This window comes from Rhinoraja longicauda, chromosome 35, assembly GCF_053455715.1.
Source record: "Rhinoraja longicauda isolate Sanriku21f chromosome 35, sRhiLon1.1, whole genome shotgun sequence".
Classification (NCBI taxonomy): domain Eukaryota; kingdom Metazoa; phylum Chordata; class Chondrichthyes; order Rajiformes; family Arhynchobatidae; genus Rhinoraja; species Rhinoraja longicauda.
In genome coordinates, this window is record NC_135987.1 from 9105701 (window position 1) to 9122261 (window position 16561).

Sequence of the window (16561 nt, forward strand, 5' to 3'; positions counted from 1 at the left end):
TCTCTCTCTCTCTCTCTCTCTCTCTCTATCTATCTATCTATCTATCTCCTTCCACAGATCAGCTGAGATTTTACTGTATTTTATGGAGTCTCCCTCTCAAGACTAATTTCACCAATGTTCTGCCAAACATCCCCTCCAGCTTCACCATCCCACATTATCATTCCCAGGTTGCACAATAGTGTATTTATATTCTTCCCACATCCAGTCTCTACCTCTCCTGCCTCAGAGGCCCATTGATTCTCTGTAGATTGACTTAAAAACGCTCTCAGAAAGGAAGGAACATTGCAAACTTTGAGCTAGCTCTTTTATTTAATACCATATTGTAGCGACCATAGAGAATGGTCCGGGTCGTCGAACCCTCAGATTGGCCAGCAAGGTCATGTGTGAGCGCGACCGTAGGGATTGGTCCAGAGAGCGACATCGCTGATTGGACAGCGTGGTCATGTGCGCTTTTGGCGCCCGAAAAGGTTCAGTTCAGAGAAGTCTTCGAAGAAGACAGTGAGTTTTTGATGGTTGTCCTTTACCTTGTTGTTAAACCTTTGTATTCGAATATTGCTGTCGCAATAAACTTCTTCTACAACCAACAAGTTTCCGGACTCGCCATATTGGTGACCCCGACGTGATCTGGACGATCACCGACTATACAGGAACACGACGCCCCGTTGTTGGATGCTGCGCCCAGCACACCGGAGTTAAGCGCGGTAAGCGTTCACCTTCCGTCGTTTTGGACACATCAACCGCAATCTTGGTTTGTCCACACCGAAGCCCAATTTCATTTAAGGAACATATCGGCCGACGCGACGAAGTATTACTATCTCGTCAGCGCTCTATCACCGGAGACGACCACACGCGTGATGCGGTTCATCGTTAATCCGCCTGCGGAAAGCAAGTACGAGGCAATGAAGAAATTGTTACTGCGAACCTTCGGGTTTAATAGGCACGATCGCGCTGAAAAACTTCTGCACCTACCGGACCTCGGAGATCGACGGCCGTCCGTTCTCATGGTCGAGATGATGATGCTAGCCGGTGAGCATACGGATTGCCTCATGTTCGAACAGGCATTCCGAGAGAAGCTTCCCGAGGATGTCCGACTGCTGCTCACGGATTGTTCTTTTAAGGACCCCGAAGCATATGCAGCGAAAGCGGACGCGCTCATAGCGGCTAAATCGAAGGCAAGCGGTTCGATCAACAAGGTCTCGACATCAGTGACCACGCCACAGCGACATCAAGATGGCGCCGCGTCTCCCGCCAGTTCTCCAAAAGCCCGCCAAAAAGATCCGCACAAGCGCGGCTGGTGCTATTATCACCTATGATGGGGTAGAGAATCCCGCAACTGCCGCTCACCTTGTACCTTCGCAGGAAATGCCTCGGCCAATCGTACATAGGGGCAGTTGCGATTGGCCAGAACCGACGCCTCTACGTCCATGATCGATTCACGGACACAGAATTTTTGGTGGACACGGGAGCCATCGTCAGTATAGTGCCGCCGACCGACCTCGAAACCAGAACGGGTAAGACAGGTCCCACCCTCATCGCGGTTAATGGCAGCCCCATTCGCACTTTCGGTATACGGAAGATGTCCCTTGTGTTAGGCCATTCATCATAGCGGACGTCAGACAAGCGATCCTAGGTGCAGATTTTCTCTGGGCTTTTTCACTGGTCCCTGATGTCCGCGGTAACGACCTCCGACCTTCCGCCAGCGAGGAGCCCGTCGCTCCGACAATCGCCTCCCCGCCCAGCCCTACTGTCCAGGCCGTCGTCGCGGCCCCTGACTCGTATGCTGAGATCCTGGCGGAGTTTCCAGAGCTGCTCATCCAACGTTTTGACACGCCTTCGGCCAAGCACGGCGTGGTCCATCACATCCGCACCGAGGGCCCTCCCGTTTTCGCTCGGGCCAGGAGACTACCGCCAGACAAACTGGTGGTGGCACGGGCGGAATTTAGGAAGATGGAGGAAATGGGCATTGTCCGTCCGTCCGACAGCCCATGGGCCTCGCCGTTGCATATGGTCTCCAAGGCATCTGGGGGGTGGAGACCATGTGGCGATTATCGGCGTCTCAATGCTATCACCACGGCTGATCGCTACCCTATACCGCACCTACAGGACTTTTCGTCTGGGCTGGAAGGGGCGGTGGTGTTCTCCAAAATCGATTTGGTGCGAGGATACCACCAGATTCCGGTGCGGCCGGAGGATATACAGAAAACTGCCACGATTACTCCATTCGGGTTGTTCGAATGGTTGCGTATGCCTTTCGGTTTAAAGAACGCGGCACAGGCTTTCCAACGACTAATGGACCGTGTGGGTCGGGGTTTACCCTTTTTGTTTATTTATTTAGACGACATCCTGGTCGCCAGCCCCTCAGTGCAGGAACACCAGGTCCACTTGCGGACTGTGTTCCAGCGGCTCCAAGACCACGGGCTCATTATCCAACCCTCCAAGTGTCAATTCGGCCTTCCTGCTCTTGATTTTCTAGGGCACAGAATTACCCCTGCCGGCGCCTCCCCTTTGCCCGAGAAGGTGGAGGCTATCCGGGTATTTCCCAGGCCCACCACAGTAAAAGGACTACAGGAGTTCGTAGGCATGGTTAACTTCTACCATAGGTTCGTTCCAGCAGCTGCGCGGGTCATGCGCCCACTCTTCCAGTGCCTTGCAGGAAATCCGGTAGAGTTGATATGGTCCCCGGCTGCAGAGTCGGCTTTTACAGCAGCTAAGGCAGCATTAGCAGACGCCACCATGTTGGTCCACCCGAGCCCCTCCACCCCCACGGCCCTGACGGTTGACGCCTCTGACGCGGCGGTGGGCGGGGTCTTGGAGCAGCAGGTCGGTGGCCGTTGGCAGCCCTTGGCGTTTTTCAGCCGGCAACTAAATTCGGCTGAGCTGAAGTATAGCGCATTTGACCGAGAGCTTCTGGCCCTCTATTTAGCTGTTCGTCATTTCAGGTATTTCCTTGAGGGCCGCCCATTTGTGGCCTTTACGGACCACAAACCATTAACATTTGCATTTTTCAAATTGTCTGACCCATGGTCGGCCCGCCAGCAGCGGCATCTGACTGCTATCTCCGAATTTACCACCGATGTCCGTCATGTCGCAGGTAAGCTTAATGCCGTTGCTGACGCCCTGTCTAGACCTGCTTTTTCCCCTATTTCGGCGGTGGACTGCGAGGTGGATCCCCAGGAGCTTGCGGAGGCACAGCTTCTAGCGGATACCGCCTCGGCATACCAGTCCACCACTTCGGGATTGAAGTTGGCTCAGGTAGCCTGCGGGTCGGAAGGCACGAAAGTCTGGTGTGATGTTTCCCTTCCCCGTCCCAGGCCGGTAGTACCGCCCTCCCTTCAGCGCCGGGTTTTTGATGCCATTCATGGGCTGGCGCACCCGTCCATCCGCTCCACCTCTGCTTTGGTAGCAGCTCGGTTTGTCTGGCATGGCCTACGGAAACAGGTAGCGGGTTGGGCGCGTTCCTGCGTTCCCTGTCAGACCGCTAAAGTCCAGCGCCATGTCCAGCCCCCCGTACAGGAGTTCGAAGTCCCAGCAGTTCGTTTTTTCCACATCCACGTGGATTTAGTCGGGCCTTTGCCTTCCTCCCGGGGCTACACCCACCTCCTCACGGTGGTGGATCGGTTCACCCAGTGGCCAGAGGCTTTCCCATTGTCTGATATCTCGGCAGCCTCTTGTGCCAGGACTTTGGCCCTCCATTGGGTAGCACGTTTCGGGGTCCCGGCAGTTATTACCACTGACAGGGGGCCGCAGTTCACTTCGTCCCGCGCTCGCAGAACTGTACGGTTCCAAGTTACAACCCACAACTGCATATCACCCCCAGGCAAATGGACTTGTAGAAAGGTTCCACCGTCAACTCAAGGCGTCCCTCAGTGCAAGGCTTGAAGGCCCGGACTGGGTAGACCAACTCCCCTGGGTCCTTCTGGGCATCCGGACTGCTCCTAAGCAAGATCTCGGTGCGTCGTCCGCGGAGCTAGTATATGGCTCGCCACTTCGAGTACCCGGAGATTTGTTTCCGGACCCCTCAGACCAGCTGCCTCCAGTCCCATCAGTCTTAGCATCTCTCCGGGCACGGGTGGGTTCCCTGGCTCCAGTTCCGACTTCACGTCATGGGTGTCCCATGGTACATGAACGGCCTTCCCTGAAGGACTGTGAGTTTGTGTTTTTGCGAAAAGATTCCCATCGTGCCCCGTTGCAGAGGGTCTATCAAGGGCCGTTCCGGGTTTTGCGTAAGGGGACGGTTACCTTCACCTTAGACGTGTGCGGCAGGAGTGAGCTCGTCTCGGTGTCCCGGCTTAAACCTGCACACTTGGATCCGGATCAACCAGTCCTGGTCGGCCAAACCCCTAGGAGAGGCCGGCCTCCGTCAGTTCCGCTCAGTCCAGGACCCCCCGTTCCGGCAGTTCCTCCAAGTCCGGAATCCCCTGCTCCTGTGGTTCAGGCTGCCCCTCTCCTTACTCGTTATGGTCGCTAAATCCGGCTCCCTGCTAGGTTCCGTACCTCGGGTTCTGGGGGGGGGGTCATGTAGCGACCATAGAGAATGGTCCGGGTCGTCGAACCCTCAGATTGGCCAGCAAGGTCACGTGTGAGCGCGACCGTAGGGATTGGTCCAGAGAGCGACATCGCTGATTGGACAGCGTGGTCATGTGCGCTTTTGGCGCCCGAAAAGGTTCAGTTCAGAGAAGTCTTCGAAGAAGACAGTGAGTTTTTGATGGTTGTCCTTTACCTTGTTGTTTAACCTTTGTATTCGAATATTGCTGTCGCAATAAACTTCTTCTACAACCAACAAGTTTCCAGACTCGCCATAATATGGCTGATTCAGGAAGAAACTTTCCCTCCTTTTGCATCATTTACCCTTATTCAAGACAACATAATGGACTTGAAAGCTCATCTACAATCGTTAGTTGTGGAGAATTGCATATTTATGCAGCCATTTGTCAATTTCCTGCACAAGAAATGCTTTTTGGGAAATGTTTAGTTCATGAAATTTTGAAAATCGAGAAAATTGGGAAATATGTGTTATTGACAGCCTGAAGCAGGGTCTCGACCCAAAACATCATCTATCCATGTTCTCCAGATTAGCTGCTAGAGTTACTCCAGCACTTTGTATCCTTATGTGTTATTGACATTCGGTGCAATATTTCAATGGACAGAGTGGTTCAGTATTACAGCAAAAAATAGAATTGTAACGAAAGACACAGAGTCCAAACATTACATACACTGTGATGAAAATTGATAAATGGAATGTTTGTTTATGGACAAACTTCCTTCATATGATAAAGTATTTCTGATTTCTCACCTGAAGCCTCGTTTTATTTTTTAAATGATCTTGTATTTTTCGAACTCTCCAAATCCTCTTCACCTTTTAAAGGTCTGAAGAACGGTCTCGACCCAAAACGTCACCTATTTCTTTTCTCCAGAGATGGATGGTGTCTGACCCGTTGAGTTACTCCGGCTTTTTGTGTCTATCTCTGGTTTAAACCAGCATCTGCAGTTCATTCCTACACATTTTGTCTGCTCCTCTATGAAATCTCCACAAGGCTTGCTTGCTTTGAAGAAGTTCTGCTCTTCTCTCCGTCTGAAGAAGGGTCTCGACCCGAAGCTTCACTTATTCCTTTTCTCCAGAGATGCTATCTGATCCATCGAGTTACTTCAGCTTTTTGTGCCTATCTTTACTTTTCAAATACATGGTACAGATCACGTTTCTACAACCATCCTGTCTCTGAATCCTTCCAAGCCATTATTTCATCCTTAGATAGACACAAAATGCTGGAGTAACTCAGCGGGACAGGCAGCATCTCTGGAGAGAAGGAACAGGTGACATTTCGGGTCGAGACCCTTCTTCAGGCTGATGTCAGTGGAGAGGGAGATACATTGGTAAGGAAGTGTAAGGTGTGAAAGCAGGGCAAAGGGAATGCAGATCAAGGAAAATGTTGAATAGATCATTGTTAGCTGGGAGAAGGTAACGACAAAGCAAAGATAAAATGTACTCAGAGACAGTAAGACTGGTCAGAGAACTGTGAAGTGGGAGGGATGGAGAGAGAGCGGGAAAGCAAGGGTTACTTGAAGTTAGAGAAGTCAGTGTTCATACTGCCGGGGTGTAAGCTGCCCAAGCAAAATATGAGGTGCTGTTTGCCATTTCATCCTTGTTCAGTGATCTCCTGTGATTTCCCTTCATTTGCCTATTTAGTTTTAGTTTTAGTTTAGTTTAGTTTGGAGATACAGCGTGGAAAGAGGCCCTTCGGCCCACCGAGTCCGCACCGACCAGCAATTCGCACACATCACCACTGTCCTACGCACACTAGGGACAATTTACATGTACATCAAGCCAATTAACCTACATACCTGTACGTCTTTGGAGTGTGGGAGGAAACCGAAGATCTCAGTGAAAACCCTCCCTCTCTCCCTCCCTCCTTCTTTCCCTCCCTCCCTCCCTCCCTCCCTCCCTCCCTTGTCACGCTATCGTGTACCGTTTTGGCTGTAGTTCGATCACAAACAAGATAACAAACGAGAGTTTTAGTATATAGATTTCAAGAAAAAAAACCATGATATGATTTACCAAAGGGTTGATGTGTCAATTGGGTGAGGAAGCTGGAGTGGTGAATAATGGGTTGGGGGGAAATAACGTGAGCATTTCTGGATTTAATATAATGCAGAAAAACCCCAACACTGGTTACATGCAGAGCAATTATATTGGTTCCTACCACTTTCCTTACCTCTCTGTACCTCTGCACGTTATATGCCAATAAACTAGCCTTTGATTGGTTTTTTTCTTCGCCACTTACCTTCATTAGACAATAGACAATAGACAATAGGTGGAGGAGAAGGCCATTCAGCCCTTCGAGCCAGCACCGCCATTCACTGTGATCATGGCTGATCATGCACAATCAGTACCCTGTTCCTGCCCTCTCCCCATACCCCCTGACTCCGCTATCATTAACTCTATCTAACTCTCTCTTCCAGGGAATTGGCCTCCACTGCCTTCTGAGGCAGAGAATTCCACAGCTTCGCAACTCCCTGAGTGAAAAAGTTTTTCCTCATCTCCATTCTGAGTGGCCTACCCCTTCACTAAGGACAATTTACAGCAGCTAATTAACTTGCCAGCTGGGAAGTGGGAATAGAACAGGAACATGCAAACTCCGCACAGAGAGCGAACGAGGTCAAGATTGAACCCAGGTACCTGAGCTGTGGGGAGAAGCACTAAACACCATGCCACGCTAACAAGCCACAATTGGTTGACAATAGACAATAGACAATAGGTGCAGGAGTAGGCCATTCGGCCCTTCGAGTCAGCACCACCATTCAATGTGATCATGACTGATCATTCTCAATCAGTACCCCGTTCCTGCCTTCTCCCCATAACCCCTGACTCCACTATCCTTAAGAGCTCTATCAAGCTCTCTCTTGAATGCATTCGGAGAATTGGCCTCCACTGCATTCTGAGGCAGAGAAATTCCGTTAACCATCATTTACCTTTTGCAAATCCGTTGCAATTATATCCCATTATCAGGATATAATATAAAAGAGAAAAACAGTGCTCATTGTCCCACTATAAATAGCCAGATTTAATGGCTGCTTATGCTGTGGTTTCTTTGGTATATTTAGTACAACAAGATATTTCCTCTGTGCACGATGTGCAACATAATCATAAATCCATTTAAAAAATGTTTACTGTTTGGCTTTTCAAAAAGGAGTGGGGGAAATTGCTTTGATGGCTCACAAGAATGTTGAGTGCTTCTAAGCGCAGTTTCGTAATATCATTAGAAGATGCAGCGCATGAGACAGACTGGCCGATATTGAGCAACCCTTGAAATGAATTATACGCGACTCTCTGCTTCGTAAATGCTCCTTTGGACCTTTCAGTTCCATTCCGCGACACCCTAATTAGGGTCACGACAGGAATCAGCTCAACAAAGTCCGCCCTGCCAGTTAGTCGGTGACTAGAATCTTTGCATTACCATCATCTCTGTGTTGCTCCCCCTGAAAAGGCGCCGTCTTCGATAAGACACGTTACGGAATTAAATTATAGGAATCTGATACAAAGAGATTCCATGAATCAAGATTAACTTAATTAGTTTGCCCAGACTTCTTTCTTATTACGGTTTGGTGTCCATGCCGAGAGTGCAGCAATCAAATAAGTAGACAGCAGAGGCCCTGCAGTAACATCTGTAATAGCAATGCGGACAGTTTAATAACCTCAATTGATGCACCAGTTAGATGGAGTTAAAGCCAGTGGATGATATCACCCCAGGGAATAGAGTTACAGCTGACTGGAACAACCTGCCATGGAAGACATTCTACTTCAGGCTAAACATGTGGACAACTAGAATTTTCACCAAGGAAGTGATTTCCTTGGTATAAGATTATTATAAGATTATTAAGGGGTTGGACACGTTAGAGGCAGGAAACATGTTCCCAATGTTGGGAGAGTCCAGAACAAGGGGCCACAATTTAAGAATAAGGGGTAGGCCATTTAGAACTGAGATGTGGAAAAACCTTTTCAGTCAGAGAGTTGTGAATCTGTGGAATTCTCTGCCTCAGAAAGCAGTGGAGGCCAATTCTCTGAATGCATTCAAGAGAGAGCTAGATAGAGCTCTTAAGGATAGCGGAGTCAGGGGGTATGGGGAGAAGGCGGGAACGGGGTACTGATTGAGAATGATCAGCCATGATCACAATGAATGGCGGTGCTGGCTCGAAGGGCCGAATGGCCTCCTCCTGCACCTATTGTCTATTGTCTATTGTCTATTCACTTCCTTTACTTAAGGTTAAATTTCATTTCCTCACCTCTGTTAAATCATCGTCCACCGGCATTTTTAACAGAGGAGACTTTGGACTTTCGAGATACATCGTGGAGACAGAGCCGTCAGCACACTGAGTCCACGCCGGTCAACGAACACCCAATAGTACAATCACACTATTCCACACACTAGGGACAATTTACTGAAGCCAATTAACCAACCAACTTGTTTGTCTTTGCAATGTGTGAGGAAACTGGAGCACCAGGAGAAAACCCACGCGGTCACAGGGAGAACATACAAGCTCCGTACAGACAGCCCTCTAAATTTTTCCTATGCACGTATCTGTCCAAATGTCTTTTAAATATTGTTATAATACCTGCCTCAATTATCCACTCTGGCAGCCTGTTCCATATACTCTGTGTGAAAAAGTTGCCCCTCAAGTTCCTATTAAATCTTTTCCCTCCCACCTTAAACCAATGTCCTCTAGTTCTTTATTCTCCTAATCTTGATAAAAGACTGTGCATCCACACTATTTATTCTTCTCATAGTCTTATACACTTTTTATACACCCCCTCATCCTCCTGTGCTCCAGGGAATAAAATGCTGGGCTGCCCCATCTCACCCTGTAGTTCAGGTCCTCAGGTCCTGGCAACATCCTTGTACATTTTCTTTGCACTCTTTCCAGCTCAACAACACCCTTCCTATAGCAGGGTGACCAAAACTGAAGTCAGTACTCCAAGTGCGGCCTCACCAATGACTTGCACAATAGCATCCCAACTTCTACACTCAATACCCTGACTGATGAAGGCCAATGTGCCAAAAGCCTTCTTGACAACCACCCTGTCTACAAGTGAGGCCACTTTCAAGGGACTATGTACCTGCACTCCTAGCTCTGCTCAAAAACATTCCCCAGGGGCCAACCATTAACTGGGAAGCTCTTGCTAATTCTCCAACAGCCGGAGAAAACAAGATGATGAAGGTGGAACAAATATTTGGAGGAACTGCCACCGATATCTTTAATCCACTGATGATAAAGAATTGATTTGGAATAAATGTGAAAGCAGGTAACTGTCGGACAAAGAAAGTATAAATGACTCGAGATCACAAAAGGAGAATTCAAAATAACATTCTGGCATGGTAATATGATGTAAGTGACTGTGAATACACTTTAATATGCCTAACTTATAATGTACTGTATCACCATTCAAAGCAAATTATCCATTATGTTACAAAGTGGAGACCCAATTCCATAGAGTGATGTTCAATGCATTAGATCTCACTGAAGAGATGGTTTACTGATGACAAAGTGATCTGATGGTAACATTAAGATCATGCCAGGAAAAGAACATGTAAAATGAACCATGACATTGAAGGACCTTAAACCTCAACTGCAGATAGATAAACAGAGTAACAGGTTCAATGTTCTTACCCGGGACGATCTCAAACAGGTGCCTGCTCGACTCCTCAGGGTTTGCTGCAAACTCATTCACTAGACTCCCTTGCAGTTGGATAGAACCCTAAGGATAAAGAGAGACTACGTTACTTGTTGGCGGGATGATACGATATGATACGATACGATTGAGCTTTATTTATCCCAGGAGGGAAATTGATCAGCCAACAGTCATAAAACACAAAATCCATGAAGCATGAAATTAAAGTGACGAGTGGAAAGGATTAGGGATGTACAAAGAGGGGGGAGGGGTGAGTCAGTCTATCCCACGACAGAAGGGGGAGGAGTTGTATAGTTTGATAGCCACAGGGAAGAAGGATCTCATGTGGCGTTCTGTGCTGCATCTTGGTGGAACCAGTCTGTTGCTCCTAAGGTACTCTAAGGTACTCCTAAGGTTGACAGGTGTGTCACGGAGAGGGGGTGAGCTGTATTGTCCAGGATGCTCCGCTGTTTGAGGAGTATTCTCCCCTCCAAGACCACCTCTCTTTGTTGATCCTATTGGCGTCCGCGGCCTTCGCCCTGCTGCCCCGGCACACGGCAGCGAAGAAGATGGCACTGGCTACCACCGATTGGTAGAACATCTGCAGCATCTTACTGCAGATGTTGAAGGAGCGGAGCCTTCTCAAAAAGTACAGGCGGCTCTGTCCCTTCTTGTACAGGGCCTCAGGGTTCCTGGACCAGTCCAGTTTACTATCCAGGTACATTCCAAGGTATGTGTACTCCCTGGTAAACTGCACATCCACACCATTGATGGAGACAGGGGACAGGGGTGTTCCTCTCCTCCCAAAGTCCTCCACTAACTCCGACGAGGCAAGTTCAAATACTTTGACTTTAATCAAACTGAATTTCAAAGTTCAAAGTATATGTGCTACTAAATCAGCACACCCTATGTGAAAAAGATTACTGCGATTGGAAAGACAAATTAGAAAGATGCTTTCCATGGGAACCAATGAAAGAAAATTAGGTTAGGAAATTAGCTAATGTGTCACTTCAGGAGAAGGCAGATAGGAATTTGAAGTGGATCTCCATGTTCTTGGCACAGTAGTATACATAACACCTAAACATTTGCCACACATTGCCTGCACTCAGGCTGCATTGAGTGGGAATAACACAAACGACCATTATTAAATGCCTGGAGCCTTAATACTGGGGGCGAATTGCTAATATTGTAAATTGTAAAAACCTTTATTGTCACTACACAAAGTACAGTGAAATTAAAGCAGTCCAGATGATGCAATCACACACAGCAGACAGTACAACGGATAAACCTTTATCCATAACAAGCTAAACCTAATCTACTGAATTAAACAAACTGACCTCTAATACAATATAATAATAATAATAATAATAATGTATTACATTTATATAGCGCTTTTCATACACTCAAAGACGCTTTACAGGGATTTAAAGAACATAGGGAAGTGAATAAATAGATAGATAAATAAGTAAACGAACAGAGAAAGGAGACAGAAGGTGAGGTGACCTTCAGTGGTTGAAGGCAGTACTTAACAGGTGAGACTTCAGTGATGTTTTGAATGTGGTGAGTGAGGAGGAGTCTCTGATGGTTTGGGGTAGTGAGTTCCAGAGGGTGGGAGCAGCAATGGAGAAAGCCCTGTCCCCCCAGGATCTGAGTTTGGTCCGGATGGGGGGGGATAGGAGATTGGCAGCAGCAGAGCGGAGGGTGCAGGTGGGAGTGTGCCTGTGGAGGAGGTCAGTCAGGTAGGATGGGGCCAGGTTATGGAGGGCTTTGTAGGTCATGAGGAGGATTTTGTACTGGATTCTCTGGGGGATGGGGAGCCAGTGGAGTTTGTAAAGGACGGGGGTGATATGGTCACGGATCGGGGTGTGGGTGAGTAGACGGAGTGGGTGAATGTATTGAAGTTAGACAAAACAATTACAATACGGTCGAGGCAGTGTACAGTGCAATCAAGACAGCAAGTTATTGCACAGCAATGAGAGCTAACATATTGCAAGTGCCGTTTAAAAATAAATAAATAAATAAATAATGTAATTAAATATAAGGTGCGGTCGGTTGTAACATGTAATAAGTTTAGCAAATGTTAAGCAATATAAGTGCAGTAGAATGTAAACTTGTATTAAATTGAGGCTTATGTTTTCTGACAAGTAACTGACAGTGTTCCGATCAGTTCCGTTCCTTCCATTCAGTTTTATGTGAGTGTCTGGCAGTGTTCAGCTCACGTATGACACTGGGGTAGAAACTGTTCTTGAGTCTATTAGTGGAATTGAGTTTGGTTTCTCTGCTACAAATACTTACGATTCTGTTGTAATCAAGGTGCATTTACTCTTATGTCTGACAAAGTCAATGGGTGGTAAATGTTATATTTTGCCACAAAGAAGTCGGGCAGCAGTTATATGAATCACACTTCATATTTTGGATTTCTACAGTTTACCAGGTCTAAATAAAAGACAGAAATTCCTGCCACAACAATCTAGTCCACCGCCAGGGCAATAGGTCTTTAAGGCCAAGATAAGACTCTTTACTGTTGAGAACCTGAAACTTAAAGAGCACAAGATGGCGCTGAAACGTGGTGACTCCTTCTGTAGGAAGGAACTGCGGATGCTGGTTTAAACCAAAGATAGACACAAACAGCTGGAGTAACTTAGCGAGTCAGACAGTATCTCTGGAGAAAAGGAATGGGTGACGTTTCGGGTCGAGACCCTTCTTCAGACTCCTTGTATAAGACCTGGTGAAGTCTACTATTCTCACATTACAATCGTTACACTTTTACACCTGTCTATGATAGTGCATATGTAAACATAGAAACATAGAAAATAGGTGCAGGAGGAGGCCATTCAGCCCTTCGAGCCAGCACCGCCATTCATTGTGATCATGGCTGATCGTCCACAATCAATAACCCGTGCCTGCCTTCTCCCCATATCCCTTGATTCCACTAGCCCCTAGAGCTCTATCTAGCTCTCTCTTAAATCCATCCAGTGATTTGGCTTCCACTGCCCTCTGTGGCAGAGAATTCCACAAATTCACAACTCTCTGGGTGAAAACATTTCTTCCCACCTCAGTTTTAAATGGCCTCCCCTTTATTCTAAGACTGTGACTCCTGGTTCTGGACTCGTCCAACATTGGGAACATTTTTCCTGCATCTAGCTTGTGCAGTCCTTTTATAATTTTATATGTTTCTATAAGATCCCCTCTCATCCTTCTAAACTCCAGTGAATACAAGCCTAGTCTTTTCAATCTTTCCTCATATGACAGTCCCGCCATCCCAGGGATCAATCTCGTGAACCTACGCTGCACTGCCTCAATTACAAGGATGTCCTTCCTCAAATTAGGAGACCAAAACTGTACACAATACTCCAGATGTGGTATGTATGTATAGTGTGATTTTATTGACTTGTTTTCAAAACAAAGAATTTCACTTTATCAAGGGACAGGCGACAATAAAGTACTATTGGAGCGTACTGTTCTATATTCTGTGTGTGCATAATCTTGTACTTTATTTCTTTAGGTAGACACATCTTATTCTGGTGCAATATGAAATGGAATACATGTGTAATGAATGGAACAGCCGACCACTGCAGAAAAGAAGATTTAAAAATATATACTTTTTGTGTGTTTCGACATGACTGGTTTTCTCAGAGAGTCAGGCTGGATGCCAGGTGTGTTCAACCTTGCCAAACCCTTCACACTGATGGCAAGGCTACCGGTTATTCAATCATGCGTTTGTCTGGGCCCAGTGCTGCCTGACCTACTGAGGGCGTCCAGTATTTAGTGCCTTTATTGAAGATCTCCAGCATCTGCTGTTTACAATGTTTAATTAGATAGTAGATCCTTTGAGTTTGACCAACATTTAGAGAGGAGTCATACAGATGGATGAGCTGTGCAGACATGTCGAAACAAGGAACTGCAGATGCTGGTTTACACGAAAGGACACAAAGTGCTGGAGTAACTCAGCGTGTCAGGCAGCATCTCTGGAGAACATGGATAGGTGACGTTTCGGGTTGTGACCCTTCTTCAGACTGATTGTCTGAAATAAATGTCCGTCCAAACTCTCCCCGTAGCTAATACCCCCTGATCCAAGCATCATTCTGGTAAACCTCCTCTGCACCCTTCCCAAAGCCTTCACATCCCACCTGTAATGGGCCGACCGGAACCTGCACGTAATATACTCTAAATGTGGCCAAACCACAGTCCGATAAAGCTGCATCATGATTTCCTGACTCTTACATTCAATGCCCCGAAAAGTGAAGGCAAATATACCATCTGTCTTCTTTACCACTGTTTTGCCACTTTTAATTGTGGACTTGGAATCCAAAATCTCTTTTATATCAAGTTGAAGGGTCTTGCCATTAATTGTATATTTTCCCGTTAATTTTTTTCCTCCAAATGTGCATTACCTCACACCTACATGGACTAAACCTCTACTGCTATTCCTCCGTCCATTTGTTAAGCTGAGCTATATACTGCTCTGCACTTTGACACCCTTCCTCACAGTCCGTGACCCCAGCAATCTTGGTAACATCTGCAAACCTACTAACCAAGCTGTCTCCGATTACGTTCACGTGGTTAATACACACAAATAACAGAGGTCCCAGCAAGTACCCCGTGGAACTCCACTGGTCACAGGCCTCCAGCCTGAATATTGTCCATCCACCATCACCCTCTGTCTTCATAGAGTAAGCCAGCTCTGAAACCATACAATCATTTCACTGTTAATCCTGTGGATCTTCTGGATCAGCCTAGTATGCAGGACATTAGCAAATGTCTTACTGAAATCCACTTGGGCTCCATCCACCACCCTTCCCTCATTGATTACCTTTGTCACCTCTTCAAAAAACGCAATCAGGTTGGAAATGAATTAATTTTAAATTCATTCTTGCAATAAATTTATGCAGTTGTTTGTTGAATATTGAACTATATTCAGTTCTTAATGATAACGGAGTCAAGGGATATGGGGAGAAGGCAGGAACGGGGTACTAATTGTGGATGATCAGCCATGATCACGGTGAATGGCGGTGCTGGCTCGAAGGGCCGAATGGCCTACTCCTGCACCTATTGTCTATTGTCTATTGTCTATTCAAGCTAATTATATGCTGAATTTAAAGCATTGAAGATGAACAAGAACTTCCAAAAAATTACTTTTCACCAACATGATGTTTGTTTTCATAATATCTTAATAGGTTACTAACTTATGCATTGAAATGTGACTTTTGCTGATGGCAAAAGATAAAGATCATTTGTCATCTTTAAATGTAGTACAACATTGAATCCAGGAGGAAGACCTATTGAGGTAATACTTTGGTCTGTTCCTTGGGTAACCTAAAAGCAAGGGGCCAGAGTCTGACTCAAGGCTGGAGATAGAGATTGTATCTGAGACTATTAGTACACCAGCTTGGCAGAGTGTGTAAAGTTGAAAGAAGCCGTGGAAGATGGAGTTCAGGCTTTGAAGTGGTTTGGATTTTATCCTGAGGAAAGTTATCAAGCCGGAACGAATGGAAAGTAGTTGTATTTGCTGGATGAGGTTGAGAACACAGGAGCAGAATCAGCTTTTCCCCTGTAAATGTTCTTCCACCTTCCACATGGGAAACTTGTCAAATATGATCCCCGTATATATAGACTCCGCTGTCCAGTTCAGTTTAGTTTATTGTCACGTGTACTGAGGTACAGTGAAAAGCTTTATCACCTCTCCAAGCTCTATCATTGTTCCTTTATCCTACCATTAGCAGAGTGAATTAATGTACCAGGATGAGGAAGACATGATTGGGAAAAAAAATCCAATTATCGGGTTTAGAGTTATTCACGTGTTACCAAAGCTAATTGCAGTTTGCCTTACACTTTGTCTTTGTATGTTTTCACGTGTATGTACAGTCTGAAGAGGGGTCTCGTTACCCGAAACGTCACCCGTTCCTCCTCGCTGCCTGTTCCGCTGAGTTACTCCAGTTTTGTCTATCTTTGGTTTAAACCAGCATCTGCAGTTCTTTCAAGTGTATGTATGCATCTTTGCAGTAAAATCATAGAAAGTACACAGGTCGCTAGTCAGAGAGAGCAGTCAATGTCCCTGTAGTTACTATCACTGGCATGTTCTTTTGGATATATATTTAAACCAAGAATATTAAGTCCCATTGAAGAAAAAACACTAAATAATAGAGTTAATGGCAAGAGTGAAGGAGGCTTAGCAATTAGATGCTCCAAATGATACAAAACCCATTAAGAATAAAAGCTTTACGTGAACAGACAGTTACTAACATTTTCTATTCCTCATGGAAATGAGATCTGACTAAGTTTCAAGCTGAGCTGTTTTAGTCAAAGGTCTGAAGAAGGGTCTCGACCCGAAACGTCACCCATTCCTTTTCTCCAGAGATGCTGCCTGTCCCGCTGAGTTACTCCAGCATTTTGTGTCTA

The 16561-nt window shown here is 46.3% G+C and overlaps 1 protein-coding gene across 2 annotated transcripts in view; it reads right to left on the reverse strand.

Moving 5' to 3' along the window:
* The window catches only part of LOC144609981 (rho GTPase-activating protein 22-like), a 343649-nt gene that overhangs the window by 237207 nt on the left and 89881 nt on the right, over positions 1 to 16561 (reverse strand). For both annotated transcript variants that reach the window (XM_078428396.1, XM_078428395.1), the window contains exon 3: positions 10162 to 10249. In XM_078428396.1, the coding sequence (XP_078284522.1) occupies positions 10162 to 10249 (88 nt within the window). The remainder of the gene's footprint in view (positions 1 to 10161; positions 10250 to 16561) is intronic.